Source organism: Artemia sp. Qi Xiang Cuo, chromosome 8, assembly GCF_049724085.1.
Source record: "Artemia sp. Qi Xiang Cuo chromosome 8, ASM4972408v1, whole genome shotgun sequence".
NCBI lineage: Eukaryota > Metazoa > Arthropoda > Branchiopoda > Anostraca > Artemiidae > Artemia > Artemia sp. Qi Xiang Cuo.
The window spans coordinates 47840179-47852311 of NC_142801.1; the positions used below are offsets into that span (position 1 = coordinate 47840179).

At 36.1% G+C, this 12133-nt stretch overlaps 1 protein-coding gene across 1 annotated transcript in view; it reads right to left on the minus strand.

The window, feature by feature from the left end:
- LOC148949493 (zinc metalloproteinase-disintegrin-like batroxstatin-1) overlaps positions 1 to 12133 on the minus strand; it is a 149834-nt gene that overhangs the window by 65781 nt on the left and 71920 nt on the right. Inside the window, exon 6 of the mRNA XM_089093518.1 lies at positions 11806 to 11901. Within this exon, the coding sequence (XP_088949644.1) occupies positions 11806 to 11901 (96 nt within the window). The remainder of the gene's footprint in view (positions 1 to 11805; positions 11902 to 12133) is intronic.

Below are 12133 nucleotides of genomic sequence, written 5' to 3' on the forward strand. Positions count from 1 at the left end.
TTTCTTTATGTCTTTGTGAAATAAAGAACTGAAGTGGAAGATTTTTGTTTTCTCTGGAGAAATTAGAATTGTATCGTGTTCTTTGGTAAAATTCAGAAGAGAACTTGAAATTTTCTTAACTGTGTTGAGAAAATTTTAAAATGAACTAGAACTTATTATCTTCCATGAAAATATTCACAAGTATGATATTACTTTTTCTATCTTCCAACAGAAAAATTAGAAATGAACTTTAAATTTCTTTATGTCTTTGTGAAATAAAGAACTGAAGTGGAAGATTTTTGTTTTCTCTGGAGAAATTAGAATTGTAGCGTGTTCTTTGGTAAAATTCAGAAGAGAACTTGAACTATCCTTCACTTTGTTGAGAAAATTTTAAATTGAACTAGAACTTTTTATCTTCCATGAAAATATTCACAAGTATGGTATTACTTTTTCTATCTTCCAACCGAAAAATTATGTCTTTGTGAAATAAACAACTGAAGTAGAAGATTTTAGCTTTCTCTGGAGAAATTAGAATTGTAGTGTGTTCTTTGGTAAAATTCAGAAGAGAACTTGAATTTTTCTTCACTTTATTGAGAAAATTTTAAATTGAACTAGTACTTTTTATCTTCCATGAAAATATTCACAGGTATGGTATTACTTTTTCTATCTTCCATCGAAAAAATTAGAATTGAGCTTTAAATTTCTTTATGTCTTTGTGAAATAAAGAACTGAAGTGGAAGATTTTTGATGTCTCTGGAGAAATGAGACTTGTAGCGTGTTCTTTGGTAAAATTCAGAAGAGAACTTGAACTTTCCTTGACTTCGCTGAGAAAATTTTAAATTGAACTAGAGCTTTTTATCTTCCGTGAAAATATTTCACAAGTACGGTATTGCTTTTCCTATCTACCACCGAAAAATTTAGAATTGAACTTTAATTTTCTTTATGTCTTTGTGAAATAAACAACTGAAGCGGAAGATTTTTGTTTTCTCTGAGAAATTAGGATTAAAGTGTGTTCTTTGGTAAAATTCAAAAGAGAACTTGAACTTTTCTTCACTTCGTTGAGAAAATTTAAAAATGAACTAGAACTTTTTACCTTCATAGAAAATAATCAAAATCATAGCATAACTTTTCCTATCTTCTACAGAAAAAATTAGAAGTGAACTTTAAATTTTTCATGTCTTGGTGAACTTAAAACTGAAGTGGAAGCTTTTTATTTTCTCTGGTGAAATTAGAATTGAAATGTGTTATATGGTAAAATTCAGAAGAGAAATTGAACTTTTCTATCTTCTATGAAACATTGAGCCTGCTAGTAGTATCTTTATCTCTAAAAATTCTTTTTCTTTCATCTCTGACCTTTTTAATAGATATTCTGAACGATTGACGTTCTAGCATACACTAAAATAATGAACACTTAACAAAATAATGCATAAAATATTTTTAATGAAATAATGACATGTAGAATATTAATATAAAAATAAGTTAAATACATTATTACACATTATTAGTACACTTGCGCTTCACTTTCCGTCAATTCATCTTTATATTCATTGATGATATTGTCTGCTAATGTCCTTTTTATTCTGCCTGCGATTTCACTGTCTATTGTCACATTATTTTTACATAGATGGCAGTTTTGACACATTGACAAGATATGATTTATGATGTTGGTGCAGGAGTATGCTTGTCTTTTTCTTGTTCTCTTTGAAATGCTAATACCGGAAAGAGGATGATAGGATTTATCAACAGGTAATGTGTTACCAGAAGCCGTAGCATGGAGTTGTCCCCTATCATCGACAATTATTTTTAAGTTGGCATTCTCTTTGAGCACTAATTTCTCTGGTAATGATACTCTTGCATATCCACCGTTTACACGAATGAAATTCTTGGGTACACCAAAGGAATTTAACTCCTCACTGTGATGACAACGTATGCATACATTGCCAATAAGATCTCCACTTGCACTCGTTTCATAGTTCAGGTATTTCTCCTTGTCAGCGTTCAACACGACAATGATTTTTTCATGTGCACATACTTTCGTCGAATAATTCATCTTCACTTTTTACAGATATGAATTGTGTGTTGATCCTTCCACTGCGTAAAAAATACTGATTTAATGCATGCAATAAACTAGCTAGTGTCGATAATCTACCATAGAGTACCAGTGGAAAAGCCGCGTCGTGTCCATGAACCAGCACAGAGTACGAGTGGTAGAGCCGTAAGCATATTTCATGTCATTTTAAGATACGTAAAAAGTTAAAAAAATACCATGTTAAAAAATTTAAGAAAGTATTAACGAAGTGGGGTGGCGACGAGTGTTTGTTTTACAATGGTTTATTAATTAAAGGATTTCTTTACAGTTTAAATAAAATATTAACGAACGCACTAACCTTGTATTAAAAAAAAAATGGAGCTGAGAAACTTTGGAGGGTAACGGGCGGTTGGTTGGGTGTACCCTTGGGGGGGCGGGTTGGCGCGGGGGGAGCTTGGGGGACCTTTGAGGACCAGGGAGGGCCTTGGGGCCCCCGTTGGGCGTTGGGGAGCGCGGGGGGCGGGGGGGGGGCGGGGGGAGGGCGGGGGGAGGGGGGGGGGGGCCGGCCCGGGCGGCGGGGGGGCTTGGGGCGGTTGGGGGCCCTTGGCGGCCCGGGGGGAGGGCCTTTGGGGTCCGGGGTGCCCTTTGGGGATCCGGGTGCCCTTTGAGGACCAGAGGAGGGTCTTTGAGGGTCTGAGGAGGGCGTTTGGGGGGGGGGGGGGGCTGGGGCTCTGGGAGCTTGGGGGACCTTTGAGGACAGGGGGCTTCCTTCGGGGTTGGGGTAGGAGGATTGGGACCCTTTGGGGTTGGGTTAGAGGACCTCACAACACTGTTCAAATGAAACTTGTGTATTATAACGACCACACTCAAAACCTCCTCCAAAATCTCTTCAAAAATCTTCTTTTAAAATGTCTCTATCTGTTTCGCCGAAATAGTTCCATAACCTGTCTAAAACGGTTTCGCCCAAATAATCCCTAAACGCAAATTCAGCGTGTTCCTTTGTTATTGGCATCTCTGTGCTAATGCATTTCAAATTAATATGAAACCTTCTCGCGCGCTAAAACAATTCATCGCTAAGATGTTTCTTGCCTAATTGTTTCCATGGCCGTGGGTTATTAATATCCTTTGGAGTTCGACCAGTAGAACTGTTCCCGAGGCAAAGACATTAATGATTTTGGATCTATTCCTGGAGAAATGTTTCTAGGCGAAAATTTTTAAAGTCTGACAGATGATGTCATTGATTGATTGATCTGTCAAGAAAGGGAAAATTAATTTGTTGTTTCTAAGGGGAATTATTGATTCACGATAGGTGAATTGAGGTCGACAGCACAGGTGTCCTGACGCGTGACAGCACCACGTGGTTTATGGTTTTCTCAGTGAGAAAGTTCCTGTTTTTCAAATTCTCACTGAGAAAACCATAAAACAGACATGAATTGCTGTTGACATCCATAAATGTGACAAAGTTCATGTTTTTCAAATTCTCACTGACAAAAACCATTAAACATCCATGAAAACAGACATAAATGTGAGAAAATTCATGTTTTTCAAATTCTCACTGACAAAAACCATAAAACAGACATGAATTGCTGTTGTCATCCTTAAATGTGACAAAGTTCCTGTTTTTCAAATTCTCACTGATAAAAACCATAAAACATCCATAATTTGATGTTGACATCCGAGAAAAACATCAAATAAATCGACCAACACACATATCCATCCATGAAAACAACCATAAATGTGACAAAATTCATGTTTTTCCAAGTGAGAAAATTCCTGTTTTTTCATTCTCACTGAGAAAACCATAAACCACGTGGTCCTGTCACGAGCTCATGACCCCATTCTACTTACTTACACAAAATGTAGGGAATTTGCGGAATCGGAACTTAAAAATCGAAAGCCACGGAATAATTTCATTTCTAGAAAGCCAACGATGCTTCAGTTCTTAGGTGATCTAGGTGTGTCAATCTGCGCCGAAAACAATGTTTAGAAAAAAGCTACCTCTAGGATGTCAAGGAAACCGATGCACAGTGACAGCCTTAGAAATTATTTCTTATATCTGAGTTCATTTTTGGACATAGAAGAGTGTATGTTTCTTTTTAATTTTTAATGCCATTAAATTTCAAAGCATAAAAAAAATCATCAAAATCAAAACTTTTGGAGAAAAATTAAAAAGTTGGAATTTCTGATTTTAAATCAGGATTTACAGTATTATTTCGTGAAATTTAGGAGGGATACAGAAATTTTTTTAAGGTCCTCGATGAGATAGTATGAAGTTCTATCAGCATTCAAAGTTATTTTATTTCTAAAAAGTTAAGATTCGAATCAAAGGTATTTTACTAAGACAGAATGTAGGAAATTTGCAGAATCAAAACTTCAAACAAGTAAACACCATAGAAGAAATTCTATACATGGAAGATCATTAATAATAATAATAATAATGTATTTCTTACCCGTCTACAAAAAGGGAAATGACGGAGTACTATATAAAAAAAAAAAAGGAAAATGAGCACTAAAAACTTATTTTCACCGAAAATAATCAAATCAATTTGATATCAGGAAGACTGCTCTTCATACATTATGCATAAGAAAACTTTCAGCAAGAGTAACAACGGATGAATTGGTGAATAAGCCAGGATATTTCGAAATTTCGTTTACTTTTTACACTTGATGCTGTAAGAGGGGTGTCTCTTAATTCCACAGTTTTCACGTTTCATAGGGAAAGACAACGGTTGCTCACGATTGGAGATATGTCCTCCAGAATATCTAACACATGTTGCAGCATTTTTACATTCGGAAGCTACATGTCCATAATGTTGGCAATTGTAGCAGCGTTTTGGAATAAACAGGAATTTCTCTATCCGAAAGCAATCATATTCGATCCGAATACCGTGTCGGATTGCAGAGGAAAAGGCACTTTCTGTCGGAAAATACAATTTGAAAGTTGTCGAGCTTCCGATACGGATAGGTCTTGTGCATTCTGGTGAGGCAGTTTTTAAGTCTTTTTCTGCTACACAACTAGGTATCCCTTTCACAACGCCGATGAAGACGGGCTCGGTCACTTTCGTTGTCACAATGTCGCTTTTCAGGTTTTTTGCAATGTTTTCAGCCGAAATCCGGTCGGAAACATTGATCAGCCAACGACTTTTTGATGACTTGATACAAACATCAGTATTGCTAATGCCACACTTCTCAATCAACTGCCTTTTTTCCGTGAGATTTGATACTTCCGGTGGATTATTCACAACAACGGACAAAAATTTTTTCTCAGAAACGTTAGCTATCTTTAGCTATCTCCTTGATCACACATGCAGCACCTTTTACGGGTGAGTTCGTTGGTGTTTCGAATTTTATGTTCAGCGCTTCTTCCAACTTGCGTTCGATTTTTAGCAGCCGGCGCAACAAATCTGCACGTGCCTTAAAACTGGCTTTGCGGACCTCCGAAGGATCATACATGCATAACACCGTCTCGTCTCTAATATCCTTTTCTCGAAAAGTGACATAGCAGTCGTATAGCTCACTAATTAGTTCTTCCTTTGTACCGTCCTTATTCGCATTTATCTGACCACCAGCTTTAGCTAAACATTCTCGAGATCAAAATCGATCCTTTTTTGTAAAAATCACAAGCCACAACGCACACATCTTTCTTATCAATTTCAATCTCACTGTCAATGCATCGCGAAATATAGTTCAGCAATCCAACCCAGAATACTGGCATGACGCCAGCGCACAACGGAATATAGCGAGATGTTCACTTGTCAACTGTTTATGAATGAACAGGATATATGTTTCCCAGCCCTGGATTTATTCCTTAAATTTCCGCATGCATCCGACATTGCATGCTCCACTTCTTAGAAGACAAATATCTGTCTATGTGCATTGTGTGAAAAAATTTCACCTTGTCTAGAAAAAAAGTCACCTCTAAGATGTCAAAGAAATCGATATTTCATTTTCGTATTTAGAAGAATATGAATATGGATAATGGATAATTACTGAGGTTTGGGAAGAAATAATATAAAACTCTATACGCATTCAAATTTTTTTTCTAAAAATCAACCTACGACAAAATGTCGAAGCTAGAACATTTTACTTAAGCAAAATGAAGAGAATTCGCAAAATCAAACTTCAAAATAGAAGAAGTCACTTAAGCAATTTCATTTTTGTATAACCATTGTCAGCTCAAGTTCTTACAAGATCAGGATCTATTGACCAGTGCTGGAAAGACAATTCTACATTTTCTAGAAAAAACGTTCGCTCAAGATATCAAAAAATCTACTGCGGTATGACAACTAAGGAAATTATTTATAAGTAAACGAAGCAATTTTGTATCAAAGGATTTTATATCATCTAGCGTACTTTTAATAGCATTACTCAATTAAAATAAAAAAGGTATCAAATCATAGATTTCAGAAAACAGCACCAAAAATCGGAATTTGGCACTCCAGATTGACTTTTTCAGAATTATTTTCAAGGAATCTAGAAGGACACAGAATTTTGTTATCTGGTTCTTAGAGAGACAATTTAACGTTCTGCACGAGTATGGCATAACATTATTCCGAAAAAGTTTACTTTCCCAAATAGAATAATTTTTTTTGGCACAATGTGCAACATGAGAAAAAATGGCGTTTATTTCTTTTGAAAACCACTGAAGATTTTACAAACTTCCTTTCAACTTTTATGTCCTGTTTAACAATTCCTATACACAGGAACAATGTCCAATTAATATCACAGTATTGTATACACAGTATTGTTTCACAGTTCAAAGAGATAACACCTAGTTAGCTAAGAGGATTATAAATTGAAATCTAGTTTCTTTGAACTTGGGTGCTATTTCGTCGCGAATTGATTCAACAGCAGAGAAGTTCTCGAAGGATACGTCACAATTGAAGAAAGATTACCTAAGTTTGCAAGCTGAAATGTCGGCTACTAACGTAAAATTGCAAAGACTAGAAAATGAGTCTAAAAAGTATAATTTGGTCCTGTATAATTTCGATCCTACAAACAAAGGTTCTTCGTTACGAGAAGATGTAATGAAAGCACTCAAATTACATGTGCCAAATTTAGGGCTGAAAATGATGGACATTAGAGACATTTTCGGCTAAACGCTATAAAGGCACGCGACCGGTGTTGGTTAAGTTTACAAACGGTTACATTCGTGATACTATATTGCGTTCAAGTGCGCACCTGAAAAGGGCGGGTCTTGGTGTTAGTCCCGATTATACAAAGCGTGAACTGTCTATCCGTAACCGCCTAAAGCCTTTTCTTGAACGGGCTAGAGGAAAAAATAGAGAAGCAAGACTAAGAGGGACAAAGTTATATATTGGTCAACAGTGTTTTACGTATAGCTTTGATAAGCAATCTGTAGTTGAGGTTACGAATGCCCCTAATATAGAGTCATCATCGAGTACCCTGACCCATTTTAAGGAAAATTTTGGACAAAAGTTTCACCGTGAACCTGGGTCTTTATCAGTGCCACAAAAAAGTTTAGTAAACAGTTTAGTCACGCCGATACCTGGCCAGAATACTTAGAACAAAAATACAAAGAGATATACACCGAAGAGGACGAAGAGAGAGCTGATGAGGAGACGAATAGCTTAGAAGAAACAGCCGATTCTGAGTTGGATTCAGAGGACGCTAAACTACTATAGCCGGTTGGACAGGAGGAAATATGGCATGCCTTGAAAAGCATGAGAGGGAACTTAGCACCGGGCATCGACGGAGTACCAACTAAGCTGTTGAAATGGTCAAGAGCATGGATACTGCCAGCGCTTGCATTGATATTCTTGGCAATTCTAAGTACACCTCTATGGCTGCAAAATTGGCAGATATCGATTATTATCCCATTATTTAAGAAAGGAGAAAGAAACCTGCAAAAGAACTACAGGGGGATAAGTTTAGGAAGTTCTATAATGCAAATGGTTGCATTATAAAGGTATATTAATTGAATGTCAGGCAGGGTTTAGGGAAAACTATAGTACAATTGATCAAATATTTTGTTTACAGGTTTTATTTGAGTTTTATCAACTGCTTTTTCCAAACCATCTGCTTTTTCAGCCATATCTAATGTAAATTTGAAGATCTAGGGGGGCAGCTGCCCCCCTGCCCACCCCCCCCCTACGCCCATGAGTAATGAAGGTAGGTATTTCTTATTCTAGGCCAGTTTTAAGTAATGTAGGCCTCAAACAGGGATGCACTCTATCACCGCGTTTGTTTTCTCTTTATTTCTCTTTATATTGAGGAGTATTTTAGAAATAGAAATGTCCCTATGTTAAAATTAATGTCGCTGGAGCGGCTTTGTTTATTATTTTCAGATGGCATAGTATTGCCTGCGAAATTAGCTCCGGATTTGCAAAAGATGTTAGAGATTTTTGATAGCTATCTGGGGAGTAAAAAATTAGTTTTGAACATTGATGAATCAGTTATACTAGTTTTTGGAAAAGATGAAAGGGAAAAGAATAAGTTTTATTTTAAAGGGAAAGAGATGAAAGAAGTTAAGGATTTAATTTATTTGGGATGTTAGTTCACAAGTTCAGGGAGATGGAGTGATCAGGTGCAAAAAGCGAGTTGGAAGGGTCAGAAGGCTTCATGGGCGTTATTGAAGAGTCCCCTTAGGCATCTAGGACCGGCAGATATTAAGCTACAGAAGATAATTTTTGAGACGAAGGTAGGCCCAGTATTGAGTTACGGTGGGGAAGTTTGCGGTTTTGAAAAAGGGGAAAAAATAAAGAGAATTTATTTAGGACATTTCAGGACACTTTTAGGGCTAAGCAGGAAATTTAATAATCTGGTGTTAAAGGGTGATCTAGGATTGTTTTCATTGAGGGTAAAAAGATTGGTTAGAATGATAGGATACGGGGAAAAGGTGATTGGTTTACAGAATAATAGGTTAGTAAATACAGTTTATCTGGAGGTGTTGCAGGATAGAAGGAAATGTTCATGGGCTTCCCAGGTGAAATCAATCTTAAATAGTTACGGGTTATCAGGTGTTTGGAATGAAGGGAAGGGGATAGGACTGGAAGTAGGAAATGTAGCAAAATTAGTAAAGGGTGTGCTTGAAGATCAGGAGATTCAGAAATGTCAGTGTGAAGTCGCAGCCTCGGTGTCCCTCGGCGTTTACCGGCAATGGAAGGAGGTTTGTGGATATGATATTTATTTTAAAGTGGGTTTAAATAGTGAAGGAATTAAGTGGTATATATCAGGGAGGGTTAATTTTTTAGCACTTGGAGAAAGGAGGAAATAATTAGGGAGGGTAAGGGTAAAGGACGGTCCTTACTCATGCCCTATGTGCGGAGAAAATGGTGAGGATCTGCTTCACTTCATGGCCCTTTGTCCCGAATTACAGGATTTAAGGAAAGAATTATTTTTTGATAATGTGTGGACAAGTGAGTGGTTGGTTTCAGTAATGGGATCAAAAAATTATGGGACAATAAGAATGATAGCAAAATTTACAAAATTGGGTATGTCACATAGAGATAGATTTTTGTAAAGGGGGTGGAGCGAGTGTTGAAATTATTGTTGTATGTGTGTAAGTTGTTTTCTTGTTTGTTATTTTTGTAGTCATGGCCCTTGATAGATGTAACATACATCTATCTATGTATGTTAGTTTAATGGTATTGTGTGCTTTATTATGTATTTGTTTTGTTCTGTAATTTTGCGTGGTTATTGTTATGTAGGCTACTATACTTTGCTAAGAGTGTTATAATCATGTGCTATTATTTTGTGTGATTTTCCATTTTTTTGCAATGGCCCAAAGCGGCTTTTATTGCAATAAATATCTATCTATCTATCCATCTATCTCTTACCATTTCAGAGCTTACGCACAATTGCGCAACGCAATATGATTTTTAACTTTTCATTAGAATGGATAGTTGTTGAAAATCCACCCTAGGATTTTCTGGCCTAAAAAAACCATCTAAATAGGTAGCGAGTTAAAGAAATTTCGTTTAGAGCCTTATTTAAAAAAATTCCCGTGAGTGACGTCATATTTATGCACATTTAAAGGGCATAAATTCCATAAAAAAAGAAAAAACAGGAAGGAGGAAATAACGTTTCGTATCTATGGCACGTGCAAAGCAACATTGAAATAGAATTAAGGAACGTGTTAGTTTAGCGTGCGTGAGCAGTTACAGGACAAAGTAAAATTACAATAGAATGATTAATATTTGGTATCTATGAGAAGTGTAAATCACAATTACATTGGAATGAAGGTAGGTGTTAGTTTAATGTGCGTGAGCGATTAGAAAATAAAGCGAAATTACAATGGAGTCTGCGATTAATAAACAGGAAGAAAGAATTAATATTTAGTATCTATGACACACGTGCAAAATTACACAAGATGACAAGTAACTCTGAACAGCTAAAAAAAAGGCACGAAACAAGAAACAGCAACAAATCACATTGAATTGCAAACGAAATTGCAACTAAACACTAAAAAACACTAAATTATACTATTGCGCAATTTAGATATTTTAGAAATTTATAATTGAATAAGCATTGTGTTATTTTAGCGTCTGTAAAGGATAAACAGGAAGGAGGATTGTATTCCCAACAGAATTTTTGAATTCAACTGAAATTGTTGATTTATCACCCTATGACTGGACCTAAAGAATAAAACGATGATTATGCCAATGTCTATGTTAGATATTTCAGAAGGCATATAGCCGTTGGAACATTCTTGGTTATTGCTGAATTATATAACACCGCAAGTAAAACAAAAATATGACAATTGGGGGAAAGCTGGGAAAGAATTTTTTTTATATCTATGACGTATTGTGAAATCACAAACGATTTTGAGTGAATTCCAACAGCTAAAATAAAAGGTATGGGAAAAGGTCAGAGGTAATGATGAACAAAATGAAGCGCAAACGATATCTGCGGCTAGAAGACTTGTGACAACCAGCATCATAACGAATACAACGAATAGTAAGGGAAATATGCGGTTAGAAGAGAAGCAACAGCGAGAATCAAAAAGAGTCCAAGAAGGACAAAAATCCTATAAAATGGATGAGTCTTTGATGCATTAAGAGAAAGAAGGAATTGAATTCACGCCATAATTTCTTAACTCAAATGAAATTGCTTATTTGACACTTCATGACTTAAAACTAAAGAATAACGAATATAAATACTCCCTTTAAACGACCAACCGTGCATTTATTTATGTGCGTATGTATGCATAATTTTTCTTTAGAACGATTTTTAGTGAATCCGAACAGCTAAAGTAAAAAGCATGGAGGAATGTCTGATGTAATAATGTGCGAAAAACGCAAACGAGATGTGTGGCTAGAAGATATGCGATAACAAACATCACTACGAATCTCAAATGAATATGCTGGACAACAAAGTTTGCGGTTAGGAAAAGATCGACAGGGATGATCACATCGAATCGTAAATAAATCCGCGGTTAGAAGAGAAGCAACAACAAGAATCACAACGAGTCCGAGAAGAAAAAAAGATTATATAAAATGGATGATTCTTTGATGCATTAACAGAAAGCAGGAATTGAATCCTCGCCAAATTTCTGAAATTATGCTAATAAATCATTAGAGAATAAAATATATACAAGCTTGCCCCGTGCCGAGTGTTGGAGCCTGGGCGAAGCCCGGAATTCCGTTTTTATGTTTAAATCCATATTTGGGTGAGTAAGACACTAACAAAGAATATAAGGTCAACGAACGAACATTCCAAAAATCACGGGAGGAAGAGATGCATTAAAGTTCCCCTGAAACCAAGTGACATTTCCACATACAGTTTTCAATGAAGGTATAATCTTATAAATCTGAAGCTGGGAGTATTTTACTTACACACTTGGAATATTCTTTAAGCAGGCACTTCTCTCACTTCTAAGAAATTTATTCATCAGTTCTCGACTGCAGCTACTCCAGCTGGAAAAGAATCCTCTGAAAAAAAATATAGAAAGATGAAAATAGAAAGATGGCCATGTTGGATTTTTTTTAACATCACGATGATGAATTTTTTTTGTATTTTAAGGTTTGTCTTTTTAAGGTAAGTAGACTAAATATTTCACGGTTAGTTTCCACATTCCACCGCAATTTTTCGGCTTTTGATTACAAAGTAAGTCCCAAAAGATGACACAGTATGTATTTTAAATTGTTCAAGATAGCTTCAAAC